The sequence below is a fragment of the Thamnophis sirtalis genome, unplaced genomic scaffold (assembly GCF_051295495.1).
Source record: "Thamnophis sirtalis isolate CommonGarterSnake01/CBP01778 unplaced genomic scaffold, rThaSir2_p1.2 scaffold_7, whole genome shotgun sequence".
NCBI classification, from domain to species: Eukaryota; Metazoa; Chordata; class Lepidosauria; order Squamata; family Natricidae; genus Thamnophis; species Thamnophis sirtalis.
Window position 1 is genome coordinate 84109993 of NW_028261387.1, and position 27549 is coordinate 84137541.

At 43.2% G+C, this 27549-nt stretch overlaps 1 protein-coding gene across 1 annotated transcript; it reads left to right on the forward strand.

Annotated features, from left to right (window-relative positions):
• The first annotated feature begins 9389 nt into the window (after window positions 1-9389).
• TUBB1 (tubulin beta 1 class VI) lies at window positions 9390-26422 on the forward strand. The gene is made up of 4 exons (XM_087720518.1): window positions 9390-9701; window positions 15116-15224; window positions 19452-19562; window positions 23151-26422. Exons 1-4 carry the CDS (start codon window positions 9645-9647, stop codon window positions 24224-24226), a joined length of 1353 nt encoding a protein of 450 aa, XP_087576644.1. The 5' UTR covers window positions 9390-9644; the 3' UTR covers window positions 24227-26422.
• The last annotated feature ends 1127 nt before the right edge of the window (window positions 26423-27549 follow it).

A 27549-nucleotide genomic window follows, 5' to 3' on the forward strand; every position in this document is an offset into this window, starting at 1 on the left:
AAATAATATGTGGGTACAAATAAAAATAGCAATAAAACACAACATTCATTCAACATTCGGGTGGGGTGTATGAAGATCTTATCCCCAGGCCTGACGGGATAGCCAGATCTTAAGGGCTGTGCGGAAGCCCTGGACTGTGGTGAGGGTGCGAATCTCTACGGGGAGATCGTTCCAACGGGTAGTTCTCCCAACTACACAAAATTTTCGTTCTCCAGAACTGGTCAGAACCTGCTGAATACCACCTCTGAGTCAGAGCCACGCCAGTTATCAGCTGCCTTCAGAGTCAGACATCAGTGAGGCAGACGAACAGCTGGAGCCTGTCCCCAGTGTGCTCATGCGCAGAGCTGCCAAATGAAGGGAACAGCTAAAGAACAGGGGTCGACTTAGGAGTACGGCCAGATGATGAATGGCCCCTCCCAGAGGAAAGAAAAGAGGCGCGAAAGGGGAGTGGAGTTTGCAGGAGACAATTAGTTAACTTAATTGGTTCGTGACTCTCTGAGACTCCTTGCCAAGTTTTGCAGATATCGGCCTGGCAGCTCCAAGCCAGATAAGGTCTGTGACTGTAAATCCTCCCTCGAAAGACTTTGCTGGATGTGAATGAGCAGAATTCACAGTAAATTAATAAAAAGGGTTTTTGTGGGGAAGAGGAGTTTGCTTCCTGCTCTTGGCAAACCTAGGTCAGGACACCTATTTAGTCTTTCATGTTTCCTGATGGTTGTTTGCCTGCAGAGTTCCATTACCCAACTAGATAACATCATCAGTATCTAGTTGGGCAATGAGGTGTCTTCAAGTAAACAACAAAACGTAGGTAGCACCCAGGACTTCACAGTTCTACCCTGAGCTACACAGAAGCTTGTAGGATCTCCTTTGTAAGTTCCTCTGTGGTGCAAAAGAGATTAGCAACATTGGGTTTTGTGGCAGAGACAGGCCCTTGCTGCAAAGGGGGGAGGGAGGGAGGGAGGGGCTGGCTAGTAGGATATGTCTCTCCAGCCCCTAATCAGAATAACAGAGTTGGAAGGGACTTTGGAGGCTCAGCTGAAAGTGGAAGACTAGAGAGATACGGGGCTGGTCCAGGCGTTTGCCATGTGAGAGAAAGGATAAGAAGAACCTCCTCCTGATGTGCAAAATGATTGACAGGGGAATCTTCCACATTGCTCACATGACACGGGCACACTCTTTTCCAGCATGTACTGAGAACTAGAAACCTACACAGGACAGATTGGAAGCCATAGACTGCTTTCCTCTTTCATCTCCTCCTCCTCCTCACATTCAGGCATCAATCAAGTCCCTCTGGTTTTGGAATAACTTTTTGCACCAGAAATTCTCTTTGTTCTGCTTTTTGTGAAACTCCTTAGCCTCCAGCAGGTTGATCAAAGTGGAATGTAATTAATCCTGCCTGGGGGTGGGGGTGGGGGGAACCACTGGAAAAAAACTACATTTTTTTTAAACCAATGGACTTCCTGGAGTGAGAATCCTCTTCCAGCGCTAATGCTAACCTGTTGTTTAATGTTGCCACATTCTGAGTTCTGTCCAAAGTGGCTCTGGATGAATTTTAGGAACTTATTATTGAAGGTGATATCCTGATTAGCCTGAGCAATGCCATTACTTTGTAAGCAGTATTGGTTACCAGTTAGGATCCTCATCTATTCACAGTGTGTGTGTTTGGGGGGGGGGGTTGCAGTATACAGCTGATTGGGCTAATATTTAAAGTAAAGCAGAGTTGAATAGGTCACTGCCTGGTGGTGCATTGTTAAGAGTGCATTGCTGCAGGCTACTTCTGCTGCCTGCTGGCTGCCTGCAATTTGGCAGTTCAAATCCCACCAGGCTCAAGGTTGACTCAGCCTTCCATCCTTCTGAGGTGGGTAAAATGAGGACCCAAATTGTTGTGGGCCATAGGCTGACTCTAAAGTGCTTAGAGAGAACTGTAAAGCAGTATAGAAGTCTAAGTGCTATTCAGAGGTGGTATTCTACTGATTTGGACCAGTTCGCTTGAACCGGTAGCAGAAATTGTGGGTGGCCCCATCGACCTGCCCCGGCTCTACGGCACCCCATTTAGCCATATTTTTTGGGCCAAAAGCGTAGGCGTGGAAGGCTTTGCGCATGTGTGGAGGTGGTGTGCCCACGCTCACATTTGAAAGACCAGTAGGGAAGGTAAGTGAATACCAGCCCTGGTGCCATTGCTATTTCCTTGATAGGAAAATTGAAAGAATGTCTTGAAATAATTTTTGATATCACTGGCAAGAAAACTATGTGAGCATGTTCATGTCAGGAGTTGATTGTGGTCTAAAGGAGACACTCTTCGTACACCATCATGTGAGCCATTGTCTGTCCACTGGAGGATGAAGGCCTCTTCCGTATGATTCCAACCCATACCACTCTGAGCTGTCTTTTGCCAATTGGGCCCACCATACTTGCTGATGTTGTCGATCCATCTTGTTTTAGGTCTTTTTCATGGATGCTTTTATCAAGTGGGATCCATTCTATCACTGCCTTAGTCCACCTGCCATCAGTTCTTCTTGCTATGTGATCAGCCCATTTCCATTTCCATTCTTTTACTCTCTAGCAATAGCAATAGCAGTTAGACTTATATACCACTTCATAGGGCTTTCAGCCCTCTCTAAGCGGTTTACAGAGTCAGCAACTTGCCCCCATAGTCTGGGTCCTCATTTCACCCACCTCAGAAGGATGGAAGGCTGAGTCAATCTTGAGCCGGTGAGATTTGAACCGCTGAACTGCAGATAGCAGTCAGCTGAAGTGGCCTGCAGTACTGCACTCTAACCACTGCGCCACCTCGGCTCTTAGTGTATTCAGTAGTAAACAGGGCTCCTTGGAGGTGTGATTGTGAGAACTAATCTATTCTGTTATGAACTGGGAAATTTGGGCAAAAAACATCCACAAGGTCACACTGCTATTTCATGTTACATGTTACACCATCAAGGGTGGGTTCCTGACGGCATTACTGCCGGTTCAGTGCACATTTTTTTTGCACTTTCACGCTTGCTGTGCTAGTGCGCACACCAAATGTGCGCTCCACACACATGCGCATTTGCACCTTAAAAGGTACGTGCATGCACAAAATGTTTTAAAAGGGGGGGGATTACATTTCTGCAATGAAAATTGTTCTGCGCACCCAAAAATCAAGATGGCGCCGCCGTAGGAGAACCGGTTCAGGGGCATGGCAGGCCTGGGTCACTGCCAGTTCCAGCGACCCAGGCCACCAAGTTACTACCGGTTCAACCGAACGAGTCCAAACTGGTAGGAACCCACCTCTGTACACCATGTTACATTTTCTGTGCCTTCTGGTTGTATGTGTGATATTGCAAAGGAGAGGGGTTTGCACCATTTCCTGTCTCTACTTTCCTCACCTGTGGACATCATCAATAGAAAAAGACAATGTTTCCTAATATTTGTAATTCCTTTGTTTGTAGGAGTTGTTACCAAATGACTCCCTTTTTCCTCCCAGGCCAGATAGCTTTTGAAAGCAGAATTTAGCTTCGTGTTCTGGAAAGGGCCAGAAATTCTGAAAAAAAGAATAGTTCTAAATCTGCCACCCCCACCCCCACCCCAAGATCTCTTCTGTTGAGCTAATTTTCGTCTTTTGACTTGGCCCCTCTGGTGCCAGTTGATAAAGCCAAGGGCAGTTCACTTGAGTTCCAGCTGCAGTGTGTTTCTGGATACAGCTGAAGAGCTGATTTGACTAAAATAGCCTTCTTTAACGTGTCATGTATGCAGTGGCTCCCTAATAAACAAGTTTAGAAAAAAAAATTAGGATGGGGAAGGGAGATGGGGAGAAAGACTGGGCTGGTTGTAGTAGAAGTGAAAGTTTTCCTTTTATTAAATATACAGTATATTAAATGAGCCAGTGGCAGTTTTTGGTGCTAACCAATATAACAAACTTTTTAATATTGCCATAACTGCTTGCCAGACACAAGAAGGACAATGTTTTGGAAGGTATGCAAAAAAATAGACCAACCCACTATGAACAGTTGATATGCAAGTTAGGAAGGAAAATATCTTTGACACCATAAATCTCTCTCTCCCCCTCCCTCCCTCCTGCTCCCTCCCTCTCCCCCTCTCCCCCTCTCCCTTCCTCTCCCTCTCTCCCCCACTCTCTCCCTCCCCAACACTCTCTCCCTCCCTCTCCCATTCCCTCCCCCTCCTTCCCTCTCCCTCCCTTCCCCTCCCTCTCTCTCCCTCTCTCCTTCCCTCCGTCTCCTTCCCTCTCCCTCCCTCCCTTCCCCTCCCCCTCTCTCCCTCCTTCCCTCCCTCTCCCTCCCCCTCCTTCCCTCTCTCTCCCTCCCTCACATCCTCTCCCGCTCTCTCCTTCCCTCCCACTCCTTCCCTCTCCCTCCCTTCCCCTTCCTCTGTCTCCCTCCTTCCTTCCCTCTCCCTCCCTTCCCCTTCCTCTGTCTCCCTCCTTCCTTCCCTCTCCCTCCCCTCTCTCTCCTTCCTCTCCCTCCCTCCCTTCTCCTCCCTCTCTTTCCCTCTCTCCTTCCCTCCCTCTCCTTCCCTCTCCCTCCCTCCCTTCCCCTCCCTCTCCCTCCCTCCTCCCCTCCCTCTCCCTCCCCCTCCTTTCCTCTCCCTCCCTCTCCTTGAAGAAGTAGGAGTGGTGGTTTCTGGTTTTGGGAAAAGAGGGTTAAAAGTTATAGGGGGGTGTTATGTGACACATCAAAATGGGCAGAATTTTGATGTACAAGTAATCCTCGACTTACAACAGTTCAAAGTTACAACAGCTCTGAGAAAAAATGGCTTATGACCCTTTTTTCATGCCGTTGCAGTATCCCCATAGTCACGTGATCAAAATTCAGATGCTTGGCAACTGACTCATATTTATGACGGTTCCAGTATCCCGGGGTCATGTGATCACCTTTTGTGACCTTCTGACAAGCAAAATCAATGGGGAAGCCCGTTTCCCTTAACAGCTGTGTTACCAATGTAACAGCTGCAGTGATTCACTTCACCGCTGTGGCCCGAAAGGTCATAAAATGGGGCAAAGTTCGCTTAACAAATGTTTCTCTTAGCACCAAAAATTTGGGCTCAGTTATGGTCGTACGTCAAGGACGACCTGCACGATTGTTTTGATTGTACCATGCACATCTATGCTGCCATTGATGATTACAGTAGAGCAGTGTTTCTCAACCTTAGCAACTTGAAGATGTCCGGACTTCAACTCCCAGAATTTCCCAGCCAGCAAATGCTGGCTGGGGAATTCTGGGAGTTGAAGTCCGGACATCTTCAAGTTGCCAAGGTTGAGAAACACTGCAGTAGAGCATAGATGCAGCAATACAGACAGTCCTTGCTTAATGGTGGCTCAAAATTATGACAGCCTCGGAAAAAGGGACTTATGGCCTAGCCTCAAAGTTATGTCCGTTGTGCTACCATCCTGATCACGTGATTGCGATTCAGGTGCTTGGCAAGCAGCTCACGTTTTATGATGGTTGCAGCCGCACAATTTGTGGCCTTCCCAGCCAACACCCAAAAAGCAAAGTCAACGGAGGGAGCTGGATTCATTTAAAGATCATGTGATTCACTTAGTGATTATGTGATTCAGTTAACAACCCCGGCAATACATTCAGAAATCAGTCATGGGATGAGGTGTTTAATGATCACATTGCTTAGGGACTGAAATTCCAGTCCCAATGATAATCCTTATAAATTGAGGGTTGCCTGTCCAAAAGAAACAAATGACTGTCTTTTTTAGGCTCTGCACCAAATTGACCTGAAGAAGGTAGTTATGATTACCCAAATGGCATTACTGGAAATACTGAACCCCTGTCTTTCTAGTTTGAATATGATTGGACCTTTCAGCATCAGACGGAGCATCATATCACCCTGAGCAACTATTGATTAGAACAGTGGTTCCCAAACTTGGCAACTATAAGACTTGTGGACTTCAACTCCCAGAATTCTCCAGCCAGCAGAGCTCTGCTGGCTGGAGAATTCTGGGAATTGAAGTCCACAAGTCTTAAAGTTGCCAAGTTTTGGAACCACTGGATTAGAACAAGAAGCAGAGGGCTGTTGCCTACACAAATTTTCCAACAAAGATCTGGGTGATTGTTATCAGGCGTGCAACGTAGATGAGATAGGAGAGCAGTTACAACATGGACAGTTTTTAAACTACAGCACTCACCCAATGCAAGAAAACCAACTTCAGATCCTCAAATGTAACTCATTTGGGAGATACAATCAAGATCAAGGGAGGTACTAATACCACTCTATAAAGCCTTAGTAAGACCGCATCTAGAATAATGCATCCAGTTTTGACCACCACATTATAAAAATATGTTGAGACTTTAGAAAGGGTGCAGAGAAGAGCAACCAAGATGATGAGGAAACTGGTGGCTAAAACATACGATGAACGGTTGCGGGAACCGGGCATGGCTAGTCTAGCAAAGAGAAGGACCAGGGGAGACATAATAGCAGCCTTCCAATATTTGAGCAGTTGTCACAGAGAGGAAGGGGTCAAGCCTCCTCTATTTTCCAAAGCACCTGAAGGCCAGAGAAGGAATCATGGATGGAAACTGAACAGGAAAGATTCAGTGGAAATAAGGAGAAATTTTCTGAGTGAGAGCAATCAACCAATGGAACATCTTTCCTTCAGAAGTTATGAGCCTTGGGCTCATAATTTCTATATTTGTCTTATCAGAATTTGTCCGGAGTTCCGGTGGCACAATTAAAAACGAATTTTGCAGTCCTTCCTCTAATGAAGCTATAGCCTACACAAATATGGTCCCATTCTGCAGCTGAGGAAGGATAACACACTCGCAGCATCACTGCAGCCTTTGGCTCACACTGCTGGGATGCCTGGTGCCCACAGATAAATAGAGCTCTCGCTATCACAGGGGAACATGCTTTGCTATGGCTTCTCCAGGAACAGAATGCTTTTGTTTTGAGAATGATGTGGTCTCAGCAAAGGAACAGACTGTTATGGAGGCCATGAAAAAGAAGACAGAGATAAGCTATCAGGGGAAGACGAGGGAATACGTGGCAAAGACAAATTTTCTTCCTGGGAAAGGATTGCTTCAGGATTAGCCACAATCAAGGTGGCAGCCACTTGGGGAGTGGGCAAGCTGTCCTTTCATGGCAGGAATTTTGTGACAACCTCCAAGACACGTATCCAAAATTTCAAAGAAGTTCACAGTTCCCCTAATAAAGTTTGCCTCTATTTGATGCATATGCAAGAACAGAAGAAGAGAAAACTACAAGGATTCCCCAAATCTAAAAATTCATGGATTTGCCTACAAATCATTGGATGGCCAAAATGTGAAGAATTCCAAGGCACCTGAAGGCCAGACAAGGAATAATGGATGGAAGCTGAATAAGGAAAGATTCAACCAGAGGTGGGTTCCTACCGGTTTGGCCGAACCAGTAGTGGTATGGCGGTCTGGGTCACTGGAACCAGCAGCGACCCAGGCCTGCCACCCCCCCGAAACCAGTTCCCTGGTCACCACAGTCGCCATCTTGTTTTTGAGTTCTGCATATGCGCAGAACAATTTTAGTTGAACTGCGCATCTTGCATGCGCACGAGCGAATCGGCAGTAAATCCAGCCAGAACCCACCCCTGGATTCAACATAGGTAGAAGTAAGGAGCATTTTCCTGACAGTGAGAACAATCAACCAATGGAACATAAATTGCCTTTGGAAGTTGTGGGAGCTTCATCACTGGAAGCTTTCAAGAAGAGACTGGACTGCCATTTGTCAGCAATGGTTTAGGGTCTCCTGCTTGGGTGGAGAGTTGGACTAGATGACTTACAAGGTCCCTTCCAACGCTGTTAATCTGTATCTTTATATCTTTGCCTTCTCCTGGCCAGTTGACTTAGAAAAGAGAAATAAGATATAATTATGAGTTAAGGAGTCTCTCAAATAGTCAATCTGAAGAAAACAGTAAATCCAGGCTAGAGATCATCCAGGAAACAAGCCATAATGCCAGAATTTCACAAAAAGATAAATATCAAAATACAATATATGTTTCAGAGGTCAAGAAGACAATGCAAATGCTCAGAGCAGGGTTCAAAACACCTTGACAAAGGAGCATGCAAAGTACAGAGCTGGCTTCCAACAGTCTGGGTCACACCTGGATGGATAGTTTTATAAAGCCTGATACAACCCAATATAACTTGCATGAATATGAATAAATCGGATTGAAGGGAAACTTAAAGACTTAATACTACTCCAAGGAGGTTTTTCTGCCAGTCTCACTTTCTAGTGGGTAGTTGTTTGTGACTTTCTATCCAGCAATAATTCTCAATGTTTTGGAGGTTGTTCCAAAGAATCCAGCCTGACCTTCACAATCCAGATTATTGTCTCGTTCTTGCTTGTTTTGCTGATCCTGGTCAATATATCTGTGGCTTCCAAGGTCCCTTTAGCTTTCTCTTATCTTCTGAAGAAGAGTTCTTTAATGACGGCTATCTCTGTGTCTGATATGGCTGGCATCTGCCTGCACTATTGGACGCAAGATGTTGGATTTGATGGGCTTGTGCTTTGATAATCTATATGTATAAAAATGGCTGTGTGTGTGTGTGTGTGTGTGCATGTGTGTATGTTTCAGCATATCTCTGGATCGCCTTGAGCAATTTCAACCAAACGTGGTACATAGATGACTTGCTCTCTGGAAACAAATACTGTGGGGGTAAGACACCCCTAACACTCCTCAGGAGGGGGTGTTCTGTTAAGATACAACCTGTTGTGCCTCAAAATGGCTTCTACTGTACAGCGTAGTGGAGTTTCCATGTTAACGGCTTCACAATACCCCACAAGGGGGCTCCCTCTGGTAAGGGGGAAAATCCAACATTAGAAATTACGTTTTGTCCAGGATTGTTTTTGAGGACAAATTTATGGATTAGAATAAATAAATACCCGGGCAACGCTGGGTTATCAATAATGCTAGTTATCAATAAAAGGTGGGGACCAGGTACCATGTGGTCATTCGTTACTATTTCATCTCAGTGAGCTAGGATAAGAGAAAGACCAGATTTTCTACTAGCACCTCAAGTTGAACATTTGGAAATGTGAGTAGCTGTTGTAAGTCACAGTAGGATTACACAGCTTGGGCTGGATGGACTGAGTCCAGGAGGGGTTCCTACCTGCGTTGGTACCAGTTCGTTTCACACGCGCACCCCATGATGCATGCTGTGTGCACGGGCGCAGTTCACTGCAAATTGTTCTGCACATGCACAAAAACCATGAAATGCTAATAAAAAACATGCCAGCAATGGCAGTGGAGACCGGGGAGTCAGTTCAAGGGTGTGGACAACCTGAGTCACTGCCGGTTCCGAGACCCAGGCCAAATTACTATCAGTGGTTCGCCCGAACCAATGCAAAACAGTGGGAACCCACCTTTGGCCGAGTCCTTGGGCATAAGATTCCATGGATAGGAAGTGCATGCATTAAGGGACACTGAATTATTGGTATGTTTTCCTTCTTTGGGGCTTTCTTACAAGTGTCATATCAGAAGAGCTCTTGTAGTCAGCAGTGGGAGGTGCCAGATAATCCCGTGTTGATGCTGTTGCTTGCATTTGCTCTAGAAGCCGCATTTGGCAGATGATAAGAGTAGTTATAGCTGACACTACAGGAGCTGAGTGAGCCTTTTGGAAAGAACATCTGGAAAAGAGGAATTCACCTACACCTTGCTGGATCTAGGCAAGATGCGTGAAATTGTGCATCTCCAGATTGGTCAGTGCGGGAATCAGATCGGTTCAAAGGTAGGACATCGCTTTCATTTTGCCGCTAAAAGTTAATGAGATATAAGTTCATACCACACAGAGTGTGATAGAGGTTTGAACAACTTTGGATGAAAACACTATTATATTTGGCCAACAGGCAAAATCTAAAGTGTAAGTTTTCAACCAGTCAGAAGAGATGATAATGTGAGGTTATATAATGATTCATTTAGACCAACATCCTGTTTCCATGTCTCAAGGAAACCTGCACAACTTAAAAGGAGGTCACTTCTTCCAGCAACATACTTCCTCTGGAAAACAGGAATAGCACATAAACATGACAATTGGTTTTATTTTTACCCCATTCATTTGTTGAATCCTTCTTTAAAGACATATTGTGGTGCGAGTAGAAAAAAAAAAGAATGCTGGAATGAAATAATCATCTTAAAACAAACACGGTGAGAATGTAGTATATTTAATAAAAATGGCAAAGACTAAGTAAGTTTAATGATCATTAGAAGTATTAATACCACTTTATAATGCCTTGGTAAGGCTACACTTGGAATACTGCATTCAGTTTTGCTTGCCACGACATAAAAAAGATGTTGAGACTCTAGAAAGAGTGCAGGGAAGAGCAACGAAGATGATTAGGGGACTGGGGACTAAAACATTTGAAGAATGGTTGCAGGAACTGCGTATGTCTAGTTCAATTTTTTTTTAAAAGGACTAGGACTAAGAGCCAAGGTGGCGCAGTGGTTAAATGCAGCACTGCAGGCTACTGCTAGATCAGCAGTTCAGCGGTTCAAATCTCACCGGCTCAGGGTTGACTCAGCCTTCCATCCTTCCGAGGTGGGTAAAATGAGGACCCAGATTGTTGGGGGCGATATGCTGACTCTGTAAACCGCTTAGAGAGGGCTGAAAGCCCTATAAAGCGGTATATAAGTCTACTGCTATTGCTATTGCTAGGGAAGGCATGATAACAGTGTTCCAATATCTCAGGGGTTGCTACAAAGAAGAGGGAGTCAAGCTATTCTCCGAAGCACCTGAGGGCAGGACAAGAAGCAATGGGTCGAAATTAATCAAGGAGAGAAGCAACTTAGAACCAAGGAGAAATTTCCTGACTGTTAGAACAATTAATCAGTGGAACAGCTTGCCTCCAGAAGTTGTGAATGCCACAACACTGGGAGCTTTTAAGAAGATGTTGGATATTCATTTGTCTGAAGTGGTGTAAGGTTTCCTGCGTAGGCAGGGGGCTGGATTAGAAGACCTCCAAGGTCTCTTCCAACTCTCTTATTCTATTCTATTCTATTCTATTCTATTCTATTCTATTCTATTCTATTCTATTCTATCATAGTTCCCATCATGCTGGCATAGTCCCTCACCTTCTAAAAGTCTTGTTCATTCTTTGGATGAACCATACGCCATACGCTATATACAATAAATTCTTTGGACAAAATGCTCTGGTGGTGCTTAAGTTTCAAAGGAATCATTACCAATCTGTTCTCATAAAGATGTGGCTGGATAAATCCAGATTAGAAAAATAGCATTACAGCATTAATCAGCCACTAAAATGATGGTCTGGATTTTAGATCCTGTCATTTCCTGCCAAGAAATTATTATAGTTGGACATTTGGAGTCCCCAGGCTAGGAAAATCTCCTGTGAATATTTACTCAGCAGTAAATCTCACTTTTTAAATTGTTATTACTCCTTTGATACGGTAGTAAAGTGTATTTTAAAATTAATATTATGGAATTCCTTTCTTATTGTTAAGAAAGAAAGTTTGAAACAAGTTCTATATTTCTTTACTTGCAAATACGTTTGGTTGCTGTAAGGGCACCCTGGAAATGAGGAAGTTGCCAAAATAATTGGCCAAAAACTAGGCCTGTTATAGATCATATCCTGAAGAATTTTGTTCTAGCCATAATTGATAGACAATAGTAACTATTTCTTGATGCGTCAGTTATAAATACAGGTAGTCCTCGACTTACAACCACAATTGAGCCCAACTTTCTGTTGTGAAGTGAGACGTTTAAGTGAGTTTTGCTGCATTTTACGACCTTTCTTGCCACAGTTGTTAAGTGAATCACTGTGGTTGATAAGTTAGTAGCCAAGTTGTTAAGTGAATTGGGCTTCCCCATTGACTTTCAAAAGGTAATCAAATGGCCTTGGGATGCGGCAACGGTCATAAGTATGAACCAATTGCCCAGCATCTGAATTTTGATCACATGATCATGGGATTGCTATAAAGGTTTTAGTCATAAGTTACTTTTTTCAGTGTTGCTGTAAATTGAACTGAATGAACTATTGTAAGTGAAGGACTACCGGTATCCTTAGTGATAATGGAAACAGCTGCTTATAAAAACTGAGCAAAACGCCTGGAAATAAAATGTCTCTTGAATCGCACATTCCAGCCACTCAGAAGGGGAATGAATTATCACGCTGCTTTTCTTTGGATGCTCCTGCTAATGACTGTGGAAGAAAATAGTCTGATTCAGCATGATACTTCTGTACACATCCCAGTTTTGAATTGGAGACTATTTGTAATTGTCAAAGTCTTCTTTTTATTACAAACAAGAGCTGTGCGGAAAACTTGCAGTTCCAAAATGAGGGCGTTCTTGCAGTCCCAGATAAAGGCTCAGCGGGGCTGAATTTCAAAGTGGATACAAAGATAGACGTTGTGGGGCTGAGGATCTAATGCCACACATTGCCTTCTATTCATGGCTGGGCTTCCAAAATTGTAGTAAGGGGTTCTCTGACGGGTGGATGGGTGGGTGTGGCCATGGTGGGTGTGGCCTAGCCGGCCTCCTGCACCATGGGGGCGTTTTTGCCCTCCCAGGGATCTGGAGGCCAGAAATGGGCCCGTTTCCAGCCTTCCCAAACTTCCGGTAGGTCTGTTTTTTGCCCTCCCCAAGCTTCTGTGCTTGTCCTGCATTCACCTCGCATCCAAAACAGGCCACGTGGGGATTCCTGGAAGGGGAGGTGCGGGGTGGGCGGGGCCAGCCAGGAGTGGGATTTGGGGGTTCTCCGAACTGCACAGAATCTTAAGTAGAGGTTCTCTGAACCCCTGAGAACCCCCAGCAGCCCACCCCTACGTTTATTCCAGTGGTGGGTTTCAAAAATTGTTCGAACTTACTCTGTGGGTGTGGCCTCCTTTGTGGGAGTGGCTTGCCACCCATGTGACCGGATGGGAGTGGCTTGCCACCCATGTGACAAGATGCCGACGACACTTGTCAGAACCACCTTAAATTACCTCACACACAGCACTGGCATGCATAAGAATATGATGTAAACTTGTTTTTTAAAAGGCATCTTTGGTTTGCGTTAAAACAACTTCAACACACGCAATGTTCTGATTGCACCACAAACACAGTAGTCATCCTTACCTTTCACAGAGGCACTGAGTTTTATAAATATGAGCATGATAGTGTAGAATAATCATATCCAAGGACCAGTGATGGGTTTCAAAAAATTTTTTGGAACATCTTCTGTAGGTGTGGCCTGCTTTCCAGGTCCACTGGATTTGACGAACCGGTTCTACCAAATAGGTGCGAACTGATAGGAACCCACCTCTGGTCTATTCCAAGTCAATGTTGGATTAGTAAAAAGTCTGCCTCATTGTTGTCACTGTGCTCTTGATTTTTACAAGAAGCCTCATGAATGGGTGAAGAATTAGTTATACATAGTAATTAATGAATAGTGTACAGTGCAATTCAAAGATCATGAAAGATGTTCTAACAACTGAGTTCAGCAATAAGGGGGAAAGTTAAGCAAGGTGATAAAATGTGCATAGCACAGCTTTGGGAATGTACTTTCCAACCTTCCATCATGAACGGAGGACACCTCTCTCTCTCTTTGTTTTTGTAATAATTTTATATCTCTAGGCTTAGGTGAATTTCTGCTCTTCCATCATGTTGCAATTGTGTCTGTCTACATGGGCGCACAGGGTGGGCTGCAGATGCTCTGTTCACATGACCAAAAAAGTGGGGGATTTTTCTGGAGTTTGCAGCCTTCGACCAAATCTGGCTCATTTTAAAATTGGACCTTTCTTTTGCTAGATTTGGTCTTATTCTATCCTGCACTGGCAGTTCTGGATGCCATGAAATCTACTTTCTCCCCTTTTCTCCCCCCCCCCCTCATTTTTGCCTACATGTAACCTGTGACAAGATTGCAGTGGGAGGAATTGATTGGTTGTCCCAAAGGTGCTTTTTCAAGAGGCAAGTGGACTTCCTTTATTGGTTCCACCACAAAACCGCGGTAGACTAAAGCGCGCTCGACGTGACGTCATCACAGCGCGACGAAAACAGCACGCTGTGAGCGGTAAACTTAAAATTAACGCGTAAATCTAAACCTAACCCCCCCAAACCTAACCCTAAACCTAACCCTAAGCCTAACCCTTAACCTAACCCTAAACCTAACCCTAAACCTAACCCTTAACCTAACGCTAACGCTAACCCTAACCCTTAACCTAACCCTAACCCTAACCCTTATCTTTATGTGAATCGGCTTGCTTTAATTTAATTTTAATTTTAATTTTAAGTTATTTTTAATTTTATTTGTCGCGCTGCTGATGACGTCACGTACGTGCTTTCGTCGGGCGCGCTTTAGTGGACCGCAGTTTTGTCGTGCCACGCCTTTATTTTCCTTTGAAGATCTTTCACTTCTCAAACTTGTACAGTTCTGACTGAATGGTGGAGGATGGAAGGATTTATATTCCTTTCAGTCATCTGGTCATTAGCACCCTTTCTGAGAGTCCTTGAAGCCACTTGGAGGTTTATCTGTGCCCTCAGGGTCACCGAAATTGTGCAAATGGGTGTGGAATCCTCTTGAAACAGCTGAAAGGACTGTATTGTCAACAGGTGGACTCCAAGGAATATAAATCCATTTTTCACCAGTCAGAACTGAAGAAACTTCTTGGATGAGAAGCGAAATGTCTTCAAGGAAAAACAAAGAAAAACAAAACAAAGAAAGTCCAGTTGCCTTTTGAAAAAAAAACAATCTTTGGGAAGATTGGGGAGAGAAACGAGGATGAATGAGAACCCTGAAGTCCATGGAGATCTGCAGGAAGACAACTTAAAGGCTCACAACTTCTCAAACCAATCCAAATCCACCTGACAGGGCAAGAGAATCGCTCTACTAACTTATTGCAAATAGCCAATTTTCAGTTTCAGGATTACAGACAGAGGGAACTGTTGTTTCCTGATCTGACTCACATTACTATTTTTAGCTGATTTTTTTTTTAAATTTCCTACTAAAGATTGTGGGGGGGGGGGGAGGAATAATGCATGTGTGTATGAAGTCAAAGGAAAGAAGATAGCTCATTCAAATTCCATACGTGCTACCCCGTGCAAGAATGCCAGTGATCCAAACCCCTCATGACTTCCCCAGGCCAATAAATACAGAAATAAATAACCAGGTGAAATGCTTGTATTGTTTGAGTCTTTTTGTTCTCTTTCAGTTCTGGGAAGTCATCAGTGATGAGCATGGGATTGACACCACGGGAAATTATCACGGTGATTCACCATTGCAGCAGGAAAGAATTAATGTGTATTTCAATGAAGCTTACTGTAAGTAACTGGACAGACAAAATTTTCTCACACAGGCATTTACAGAAGTTAAAAACACAGCATGCTTATCACTTACTTATTGCTATCATTTCTACGCCATGGTGTCTTAACAGTATTATTATAACACAATAATAAAAATGCTTTGTCATCTTTCACTGCCATGAAATCCACTTCTTTTAAGAACTGTCAAATGAGACTTTCCCTGTGTAGAAACTGCTTTGTGCATTAGAACTGCAGTGTCAAAAATTCCTAATTTGCACTCAAACTGGGGTTAGCAAACCACAAGCTACAGCAGTGTTTCTCAACCTTGGCGACTTTAAGTCCTATGGACTTCAAATCCCAGAATCCCCCAGCCAGCATAGCTGACTGGGGAATTCTGGGAGTTGAAGTCCACAGGACTTAAAGTCGCCAAGGTTGAGAAACACTGAGCTACAGTATATGCCCAATCTGGTCCACTGTCCAGAGAATTCTGGGAGTTGAAGTCCACACATTTTAAAGTTGCCAAGTTTGAAAAACACTGCTGTAGAGATAATTTGCGACTCAGGCAAGAGTGACCACCCTATTATCATTTATTAATTGCTTCCAATATTTGAGGCAGAGGAGAAGGGGTCAGCCTATTCTCCAACTATCAGAAGGCAAGGCAAGAAGCAATGGGTGAAAGCTTATTAAAGAGAGATCCAACCTAGAATTAAGGAGAAATTTCCTATCAGTGAAAACTGATTGTAGATGCTTCATCCCTGGAGGTTTTTAAGAAGAGACTGGACAGTGATTTGTCTGGAATGATATAGGCTGTGATGGCGAACCTATGGCACATGTGCCAGAGGTGGCATGCAGAGCCCTATCTGTTGGCAAGTGCGCCATTGCTAGCTGCTCTTTTGGTTTTCAGCATGCACATGTGCACTGGCCAATTGGTCTTCGCGGGTGCCAGAGCGCCTGAAAACACCTCCAAAAACAGCCTGAAAACGGCCCAAAAACGGCCCAAAAACGGCCCGAAACAGCCCAAAACCAGGCATGTGCGTGCTGGCTAGCTGGTATTTGGGTTTCCGGTGCATGAGAAGATCAGATGGCCTGCGCGCATGCACAGGCCGGAAACCTGAAGACTAGCTGGCCAGCGCCCGCATGGACACCAGCCAGCTAGTCTTTGGGTTTCCGGCGCACCAGCACGCACACATGATCCGGTTTGGGCACTCAGTACCAAAAAGGTTCGCAATCACTGATATAGGGTCTGCTACTTGAGCAGGGGGTCAGTGTAGAAGATTTCCAAGGTCCCTTCCAGCTTTGTTATCCTGTTACCTTTGAGTGAAACCACGAAACCCCCATTGTTTCTCAGCCCTGGCAGCTTTAAGAAGTGTGAACTTCAACTCAGTTCAACATTGCTGGCTGGAGAAATCTGGGAGTTGAAGTCCACACTTCTTAAGGTTACCAAGGTTGAGAAACAGTGCTCTAGGATTGTAGTGCATTTGATACTTCACAGCTGAACATATTATCTCAAGAGACATTAGATGAATCATTTTAGCGTTCAAATTCTTTTCTTTCCTGTATGGTGGAGAAGATATGGTTGCAAAATCTGCAGCATTTTAAAATCATCAGTCTCATTGAAGACAGTTGATATTGTCTTCCAGAATAGACTTCTACGGACAGATTGTGTGGGGTGTGTGCAGTGGTGGGTTTCAATTTTTTTTAGAACCTCTTCTGTAGGTGTGGCCTGCTTTGTGGGAGTGGCTTACTGGCCGTGTGACCAGGTGGGAGTGGCTTGCTGGCCATGTGACCAGCTGGGAGCGGCTTGCCAGCCATGTGACTGGGTGGGTGTGACCAACTTGTAAAATGTGGTGAAACTCACTTAACAATGCTCTTGCTTAGCAACCAAAATGTTGGTTTGGAAACTCTGGCATTAGAAGCAGGTAAGTCTTAAAGCTGTCAAGTTACAAGACACTTGAACCCCTAACCGTTTAGAAAAAAAAACCCCAGGGGTGTTCAAACTTGACAGCTTTAAGACTTGTGGACGTCAATTCCCAGAATTCCTCCTCTCGCTCTTCATCTTGATGATGTGCGGGGGGGGGGAGGGAGAACCGGTTCTAAACGGCACTGTGGATTTGTGGAACCTCTTCTATAGAAGAGGTTAGAACTGGCAGGAACCCAACCCTGGGTGTGTGTGATGATTTCCTTAAAAGCCCTATGTGTATTTCACCAACTTAACCTATACATTTTTCAGGTGTTCATAGCTTTCATTACATTGCCATCTAGCGGACATACAGGAAATTGCATAGACATTTGATACCACGGTACAAGTGGTATCTTGACTTATGACCAAAATTTTTGTTGTTAAGCAAGACATTTGTTAACTGAATGTTGCCCCGCTTTACAACCTTTCTTTCCATAGTTGTTAAGCGAATCACTGCAGTTGTTAAGCTAGCAAACACAGTTATTAAGTGAATCTGGCTTCCCCATTGATTTTGCTTGTCAGAAAATTGCAAAAGGGGATCACATTGACCCTGGGACAATGTAGCCGTCATAAATATGAATCAGTTGCCAAGCATCTGAATTTTGATCATGTGACCGTAGGGATGCTGCAATGGCCATAAGCGTGAAAGACAGTCATCAGACACTTTTTTTAGTGTCGTCGCAACTTTGGTCACTAAATGAACTGTTCTAAGTTGTGTATTACCTGTACTATTGCCCACTGCCAGGACTTTACCAGCATATTTTAACTTTCTTTTTATTTTCCACTTTTTATTTGTTTACTGGTAATAGATAGGAAGATTGTGGACAGTGTTTCAACAGTTTTCCTAAGCCTATTTGTAATTGATAGCCTATTTCTAATTCCCTGCCCATTCTTGGACCTCTTTAGGAAGGTCATCAGATGAGTAACTCTAAGGTAGATCTGGTGTATTGGGTGGGGGGGTCTACTGGCTAACCCCATTTTGAACTGATTGTCTCTGGCTAACAATCATCTTGGAGTCCCCATAGATTCTGAGAAACCTCCAAAATGACCCATGCTCTAGCCAAGGGGTGTCAAACTTGCAGCCTGCGAGCCGGATGTGTCCATGCCCATGCCTGGTTTAGCGAAGGGAAAAGACACTGGAAACATGGAGGCTGCTTATAAAGATGGTTTAATGGTGGACAGGATCACATGACTTGAGCTCCTGAACAGAAAAGGGGGATAACATCAGGGGTGGGTTCCTGCCAGTTCTAACCTCTTCTATAGAAGAGGTTCCACAAATCTACAGTGCCGTTTAGAACCGGTTCCCCCACCCATCCACACATCATCAAGATGTAGAACCAGAGGAGGAATTCTGGGAATTGAAGTCCACAAGTCTTAAAGCTTTCAAGTTTGAACACCCCTTCGGTTTTTTTCCCTAAAGTGTTAGGGGTGTAAGGGTTTTGTAACTTGACAGCTTTAAGATTTGCGTGCTTCAAATGTCAGAGTTTCTGAGCCAACATTTTGGTTGCTAAGCAAGAGCATTGTTAAGTGAGTTTCACCGCATTTTTCAAGTTGGCCATGCTCACCCAGTCACATGGCTGGCAAGCTGCTCCCACCCGGTCACATGGCCGGCAAGCCACTCCCACCCAGTCACATGGCCAGCAAGCCACTCCCAGAAAGTAGGCCACACCTACAGAAGAGGTTCTAAAAAAATTTGAAACCCATCACTGGATCACATGCTTCCAAATGTTGGGTGAAGATGAAAAGGAGAGTGAGATGCTGAAAGTTCCTGGCTTTATGCCCTCTCTGGCCTTTGATCTTGATCTTGTATTCTGATTGGTTGTCAGACTCCCATGGGGCCATGCAGGGGCAACTCTTTAGGTTGTGCTTTGAGTCCAAGTTTGGTTGAGCATTGCTTCTTCCCAGGTGCCCTCTGGTGAGATGGGTAAAGGGCTAATACTATCATGCCTTAATCCCATCACCCTGGAGCTGAAGGGGGAGATCTTTGTAATGTACAATAGACTGGCTCAAGGCATTTTAATGGCCAATTGACAAAGGTGGGGGCTATTAAGAGTGAGTCTGTTTCCTGCCTAAAAACATGTTTCTCCATTTCTTATCCAGGGAAATATAATATTCTGCTTTTTCAATATTTCCCAGGATATTTCATTTTTCTTGGAGAAGGGTGGGTTTTAACTTCCTACAAGGGTTTAAAACACTTCTGAAGCGTTTTAAATGACTTCTGTAGGCTTAGGAAATGTTCAGGTGAGGCCTACAGGTGATTATTTATCATATATCTTGTGCTGCAGCTCATAAGTACGTTCCTCGTGCAATCCTGGTGGACTTGGAGCCTGGAACAATGGACAGTGTGCGCTCGAGCAAAATAGGTCCCCTCTTCCGGCCTGATAACTACGTTCACGGTATGTACATGACGTTACTTATAAGGCTAATTTAACAAATTGATATTCGCAGAAGCAACTTCGCTGACGTTCATCCTTTGGATTCACTAAGACATCAGTATCTTTAATCATAGCTTCAGTACACTTAGCAGTCTAATTTTTATGAAGGGAAACTTAATTCTGTTTTTTATGCTTTACAGAGTGAAAGCTTAAACACATCACAGGAGACTTATCTAAAATGTTCAAAGATGAAAGCAGATCATTAATCTTAAGAGGAATGTTTCCTCAAGTCTTTTTTTCCCTGCCTCTGTAACATTTGTTACAAGGCAAGATAACTTTTATTGTCGTTTTTTTTTTAATTCTGTGAACAAGCTGGCACACGTTAAAAAAAAAAAGAAAGAAAGAAATTCTGATGCCCTGCTCTCAAAAGAAAATAAGCCGAAATGTTTAAAGTCCATCCAAGCTAACAGCACTATCTGGGACAGAATGTTTTTAACCAATTTTCTGTTGCAATGATGACACAGCGGTTTCTCATCTGCCGGTTTGTTATTAAATCTAGCTTCAGGTAATCCATTTTAGGCTCTAAGGGGCACATTAGCAAACAAAATAGATGGTCGTGACACTCCCTACGGATTAGCCTTTGGCCTGGTTGTTAGCCCTTCAACTTTGCCTTGTTTCCTCTTTCGATCACACCGTCTCCTTCTCAAAAGTCACTCAGTGACGGAGTGCTGCATAAGATTTTGTAGATTTTGTAGATTTTATTAATATTTGTAGGCCGCCCTTTTCCCTGAGGGGACTCAGGGCGGCTCACATAAAATCGGGGAAGGGGAATACAGACGTTAAACATAGAGACATATAATAAAATAGTAAACAACATACATTCATCATTCGGGAGGGGCAACTATCCTTGTCCCCAGGCCTGTCGGGCTAGCCAGTTCTTCAAGGCTGTGCGGAAGGCTTGGACGGTGGAGAGGGTACGAATCTCCACGGGGAGCTCGTTCCAAAGGGTCGGGGCTACTACTGAGAAGGCCCTCCTCCTTGTAGTTGCCAGCCGACACTGGCTGGCCGATGGAATACGGAGGAGGCCTAATCTATGTGATCTTATTGGTCGCAGGGAGCTGCTGCTCCCTGCTATCTTTGCCACCCAAAAATGCTGAGCGCTTTCAGAAATTGCAGTGAATCTCACACCCTCTGTGCAAATTCACCGACACTTCTGCTGCTGACACACTTCAACTGAAGCAGTCTGAAACCATACACACTTTCCAGAAGAACTTTATTAGTAGTTCCTCTCTTGCTAAATATCAGCAATCCCAATTAGACCATGGCACGACAAAACCGCGCTCGACTAAAGCGCGCCCGATTAAACCGCGTCGCTGACGTCATCAACAGGACGACAACAGCGAGCGCGGAGAAAGAAGGGCGCTTTAAATAGCGCTTTGAAAGCAAGCCGATTCAAGTTAAGGTAAGGGTTAGGTTTAGGGTTAGGGTTAGGTTTAGGGTTAGGTTTAGGGTTAGGTTTAGGGTTAGGTTAAGGGTTAGGTTTAGGGTTAGGTTTAGGATTAGGTTTAGGGGGGTTAGGTTTAGGGGTTAATTTTAGGTTTAGCGTTTACAGCGTGCTTTTTTCTCCGCGCTGTTGTCGCGCTGTGATGACGTCAGCTACGCGGTTTCGTCGAGTGCCCTTTAGTCGAACGCGGTTTTGTGGTGGAACCCACAACCTTGAGACAGGGATGGGCTTCAAAATTTTTAACAAGTTCTCTCCCGGTTGCTGGGTGGGCGTGGCCATGGTAGGTGTGGTCTAGTCAGCCTCCTGCACCATGGTAGAGGGGCTGTTTTTGCCCTCCCCGGGCTCTGGAGGCGTTTTTTGAGCCTCCGGGAGGGCAAAAACGGTCTCCCCAGGACCTGGAGACCCTCTGGAGGCTGGAAACAGGCCCGTTTCTGGCCTTCCAGAACTTCCGATAGGCTCATTTTTCGCCCTCCCCGAGCCTCTGCGCATGCCTTGCACTTGTCTGCATCCAAAATGAGCCACATGGGGACTCCTGGGAGGGGTGGGGTGGGCGAGGCCATCCAGGAGTGGGATTTGGGGGTTCTCCGAACTGCATAGAATCCCTGTGCCTTAAGAGCCAAAGCAAGGTGCCACCATTTTAGAATCAACTGCTCCTACATGGAGATAGCTGCCTCAGTCATTCTCTAATTAATTTATAATTTTATGTTAGCAGCAGGATCTGGATATGGGAATTGAAAATTTTACAGATATTTGTAAGCAAATAATTAAAGATGGCAGTTTTTTTTTTAAAAAAAATCCTTAGATATGAAACTGGTAGTTCTACAAAACAAAACCCTCATAGGTATAGCAGTTCCATAATTGTTATCAATCTGCTTAAAATGTTTATGTCAAACCAACATTGGCTATTTTTCTCAAATATATATGTATGTATGTATATATGTATGTATGTGTGTGTGTGTGTTTATGTATATGTATATATATGTGTGTGTGTGTGTGTATCAGGGGTGGGTTGCTAATCCTGTTCCAACCGGTTTGGTTGGAACAGGACCGGCGGCGTCCTTGTGCACGCGCGCAGTTCACGCATGCGTCTTAGCGCCTACACAATGCTCCAGCTGCTCGCGGAGACTCGCGCAGGCGCTGTATGTGCCATGCGCCTGCGTGGAAGCGCAGAAGCCTTCAAAGACCGGTAAGAAGCGTGGGCGGCCAGGTGGGCCCTTCGCCGTTCCCGGAAGTTACTTACTTCCGGGTTCGCCAACCAACCGGTTCGCGGGGACCGCCGCGAACCGGTTGAAACCCACCCCTGGTGTGTATATATATATGTGTGTGTGTGTATATATATATGTGTGTGTGTATGTGTATGTATGTATGTATATGTATGTATAAATACACACACATACATCATACATACATACATACATACATACATACATACATTCTTCCCTAAATATGAGCTGTGGTTAGAATGCAGTACTGCAGGCTACTTTTGCTGACTGCAGATTGCCAGCAGTTCGACAATTCGAGTCTCACTGGCTTAAGGTTGACTCAGCTTTTCACCCTTCCAAGGTGGGTAAAATGAGGACCCAAATTGTTGGAGGCAATATGCTGACTCTGTAAACCGCTTAGAGCAGTGGTAGTCAACCTGGTCCCTACCGCCCACTTGTGGGCGTTCCAGCTTTCATGGTGGGCGGTAGGGGCTTTGTCAGATACTGAAGCACTTTCCTTTTTTTAATTTAATTGACTTCCCTACTTTATAAATCACCATTACTGTGGAACTGGTGGGCGGTTAGAAAATTTTACTACTAACAGAGATACAAAAGTGGGTGGTAGGTATAAAAAGGTTGACTACCCCTGGCTTAGGGAGAGCTGTAAAGCACTATGAAGCAGCATATAAGTTTAAGTGCTATTGCTATTGCTAAATATCAAGAGGTATTTCATCCACCTGTTAATAACTTACTAGCATTTAGGAAGACTGGCTGATGTCCTGCCTTGTTTTAGAGATAAGGTGTTTTTTTTTTTCATTTGGATAGAATAATTAACTTTTCAAATAAACTGCTAATTATTCAATTGACATTTAGCCAGCTTTCTTTATAACTATATATTTACAGGAAATTCAGGTGCTGGTAATAATTGGGCAAAGGGTCATTATACCGAAGGGGCCGAATTGATTGAAAATGTGATGGACATCGTGAGGAATGAATCTGAAGGCTGTGACTGCCTCCAGGGCTTCCAGCTTGTCCATTCTCTCGGAGGTGGGACAGGCTCTGGAATGGGCACACTTCTGATTAACAAGATCAGAGAAGAATATCCCGATAGGATGATGAAGACTTTCAGCGTAGTGCCTTCACCCAAAGTTTCGGACACTGTTGTTGAACCGTACAATGCCATCTTATCGATCCACCAGCTGATAGAGAACACAGATGCAACCTTCTGCATTGACAATGAAGCTCTGTATGACATCTGCTTCAGAACACTGAAGCTCCCCTCACCCACCTATGGAGATCTAAATCACTTGGTGTCCCTCACCATGAGTGGAGTCACGACCTCACTTCGCTTCCCTGGCCAACTCAATGCAGATTTGAGAAAGTTGGCAGTCAACATGGTGCCTTTCCCCAGACTTCACTTCTTTATGCCAGGTTTTGCTCCACTAACAGCTCGGGGCAGTCAACAATACCGAGCTTTGTCAGTTCCAGAACTTACACAACAGATGTTCGATGCTCGGAATATGATGGTAGCTTGTGACCCACATTACGGGCGGTATTTGACGGTGGCCTGCATCTTCAGAGGCCACATGTCTATGAAGGAAGTGGATGAACAGCTGTTGGCTGTGCAGACTAAAAATAGCAGTCAATTTGTGGAATGGATCCCCAACAATGTTAAAGTGGCTGTTTGCGACATTCCTCCTCGTGGGCTAAAAATGTCTGCCACCTTCATAGGCAATAACACGGCCATTCAGCAGCTCTTCAATCGCCTCTCTGATCAATTCTCAGCCATGTTCAAAAGAAAAGCATTTCTCCACTGGTACACGGGTGAAGGGATGGATGAAATGGAATTTTCTGAGGCAGAAGGCAACACCAATGACTTGGTTTCTGAATACCAGCAGTATCAGGATGCGAAAGCTGATACAGAAGAATATGAGGAAGTGGAGGAGGAAGTCAGGGAAGAAGAAAAAGAAACAGCTTAAATGGAATGGCAATGACTGACCTTTGGTCTTTAAAAATAACAACACTTTATTAATATAATATGCCGATTGTTACCACTTAAGGTTGCCAGACTCTCTCTAAAAAGGAATGGAAATCAAATGCAGGAACAACAATGGCTATATATTAAGCCAAGTTCTAACTAACTTTTTTTAATTTAAATGCATTGCAGCACTAACCCAATGGCTTAGTGTTTAAGAGCTTCGCCTTAGGCAATAATTAGGTACCACTTTGGGAGGAAGGTAAGTGTGACATCATGCTGGCCACCTGACCATGGAAATGTCTTTGGCTCAATGGCCTTGAAACGGAGATGAACATCGCCCCCCAATAGTTGGCAATGAATAGCAGAGTAAAATCCGCAGTGACTCCTTTATTTTTTAATCTTTTTTAATGTAACATTACAGGTAGTTCTCAACTTACAACTATTAATTTAGTGACTAAAGTTATGGCAGCATTAAAAAAATGACTTATGACTGGTTCTCACACTTATGACTAGTTATCGTTCCCTGCACTCATGTGATCAATGGTGGATTCACTTATCAACCATGGTGATTTGCTTAATGGCAGCAAAAAGGTTGTAAAATTTTGAGTACAACTCACCAACTATCTCATTTATGGAAGTTCAAATGGCAACTGTGGTTGTAAATGCAGACTATCTGCATGTATTATGTGAATACTTTTTGTGTTTTGAATGTACTGTAAGTTATAGTTCATTGTAACTAACTCCAAAATATCAACACGGCATTAAGATGACTACCTAACACTACCAATGTCATTGCTAAGAGCTTCAATGGGGAGAGCAGGGCCAGTGTTGATACTTTAAATTACCTATTTTATACTAATTCATTAAATCAAATTTGCTTTAAGAATTCAGTCATAGTTAAAAGATTAAATACAGCCATTTAGAAGAATAAATACATTCTGGAAAAGAGAAGTACTACTGAATGTATCAGAACATATTCTATATAAAGTATGCATGTGTATATATGGAATGCTTCATATTAGTATATATGTATATACACACACATATACACATGTTGGTGTGTACTATGTATTTATCGGTAAAAAATGAGTTTTTAGTGGTTTGAGCAAAAGCCCTGAAATGATAATATGTATATATTTTCCTTATAAAAATATATTTACAAGATTATTAGCTATATTTGTATATAGGAGAACCAATAAAAAGGCTAGAAAATTTGAACTCTAGTTCCACTTTAGGCATAAAAGCTGGCTGGGTGACTTTGAGCTAGTCGCTTTATCTTATCCCAACCCACTTCACAGGATTGTTGTTGCTGTGGGGAAAATAGGAAGAAGGAGTGTATGTTCACCGCATTGAGTTACATAAAAATAACAAAATAGGATAAAAGAAATCAAAACAAAATTTCATTTTTAGGACAGGAAATATATTATATAATAAATCTATGGGCCTTTTAAGTTGTTATAGGACTCTACTAGTTTTTTTTACCAAAGATTTTTCAAGGGAACTTTGTTGCAATTCCTTGTAGAAATAAGTTTGAATTTATCAACTTGATGTTAAGATGTTTTAAATGACATGCTGGCAGCAAACGTTGGAAATTAACACATCTCTAAAGGTACCAATTATGGTAAGCTAGAGCCTCAAGAAATTATAGAAACGAAAACCTGGAGACTAGATCATAGAGGTCATCTGGTTTAGATATTTTTCCCGTGTAGCATCCAATAATTACTTCAAACCAGGGTTGTCAAACTCCCGGCCCGGGAACCAGATGCATCACACACTGGCCACACCCGGTTTTACAAAGGGGGAAAAAGCCCTGACACGTTACATGATGCCTCCATGATGTGAGTTTGACCCCCCAGCTTTAAACAATAGCATTATATAAAACATTGCACTAAACCAGCTCCCCCCTACCAGACAACTCAGATGCTGCCAGCTACAGTAATAATATACATTTCTTTTTATCTTGCACGTTTGCTGATTGTGTGTTGTGCAGATTTCTGTTGAATGTTTATACAAAATATGAGTATCTCCATAAACATACAAAATATTTATTTTCCTATAGTATAAAACTGATTTTGCTAGCAAAAAAATGGAGAAATACTTCTCTTAGCTGCCATTTATTTTACTCGCATCATTTTGGTTTTATTTAAGCCACTGTTGCAATGCAAGTATTATACACAATCCAATAAAATGATATTAAACAGAATTTGTATCCATTTCTATGAATTAAAATGTGCCTTGCGGTTTACAATGTTAGTTTGTACAAATTAAATCTTTCCACCATTTCTTCAAAGGTCTCAGAAAAGGTTGTCACTATAGAAGTGCAAACATTCCCAATTTCCCTTCTTTTTAAGTCCTCAACCAATCTATAAAATATTAAGGAATCATCACCTTAATGACTGGCATAGTGTTACTTTCTTCAAATGCTCCTTATGTGGTTGTGGTTGAAGAGTTCATTTTTTGTTTCATCAATCCAAGCCAATTCTTTCCAAAAGGTTTCAAATTTATCAACATTTTCTTTTGCAAAATTTGGCTGAGCCTCCCTTTTTTGCCCTCCCCCCAAACACAATATAACTCACAGTGAAAGACAGAAAATCCCTAGCCCAGTGAATCCTGGGCTAGTTGCATAATTTGGGAAGGAAACCAGATTTCTCTCCCATACAGATTACTGTTGGTGATCCATGGTGCAACTAACTTACTGAATTTATAAACTGTATGCAAAAAAGAACCGTGCATTCAAATTTAAGGGGGGGGGGGTCATTTTAATTCTGTGCCATATAATAGTAGTGGTAACTTCTCTTCTCTTGAGAATTCACTGAAACATACAATCTGACCACAGTGGAATATTTAGAGTGGATAACTTTTACAGAAAAGTCTATGTAGTAAGCTTCAATGCTAACTGAATATTTAAAACTAGCTCTCTACCACATTTTTCATTTATTAATTTTTATGCCGCTCATCTCATTGATGCAGTGACTTTGTGAAGGATTATGAACTCATTGAATACAGCTTTGGAAGTTAGCTGTTCTGTTTATATAGAAAAACTACTTCTTGTTATAAATTAAAATGGTTTTTATCTTAAATGCAGTTTTCTTGGCAACATCGACATTATTGCAAAGCTCTGCAGGAAACAAAATATGGGGAAAAAACAATGTGACAAATACTAATAACATCCAGCTAATGTTAAGCCATTTTAAACCTCATTTCTTACACCACAATCAATTTTAATACTGCCACTTTCCTAAATGGAATTTTGAAGCATTTAGTTAGGATTGCAATGTGTTCATATCCACTCATAAAAAGCATCATTTAGACCTTATTTATTAC

Bases quoted from the DNA above. Each gene is read 5' to 3' on its own strand.
- TUBB1 (XM_087720518.1), top strand. From the start codon at position 9,645: ATGCGTGAAATTGTGCATCTCCAGATTGGTCAGTGCGGGAATCAGATC. The intron at 9,702-15,115 runs GTAGGACATCGC...GTTCTCTTTCAG, and splicing joins GGAATCAGATCGGTTCAAAG to TTCTGGGAAGTCATCAGTGA. The intron at 19,563-23,150 runs GTATGTACATGA...ATATATTTACAG, and splicing joins GCCTGATAACTACGTTCACG to GAAATTCAGGTGCTGGTAAT.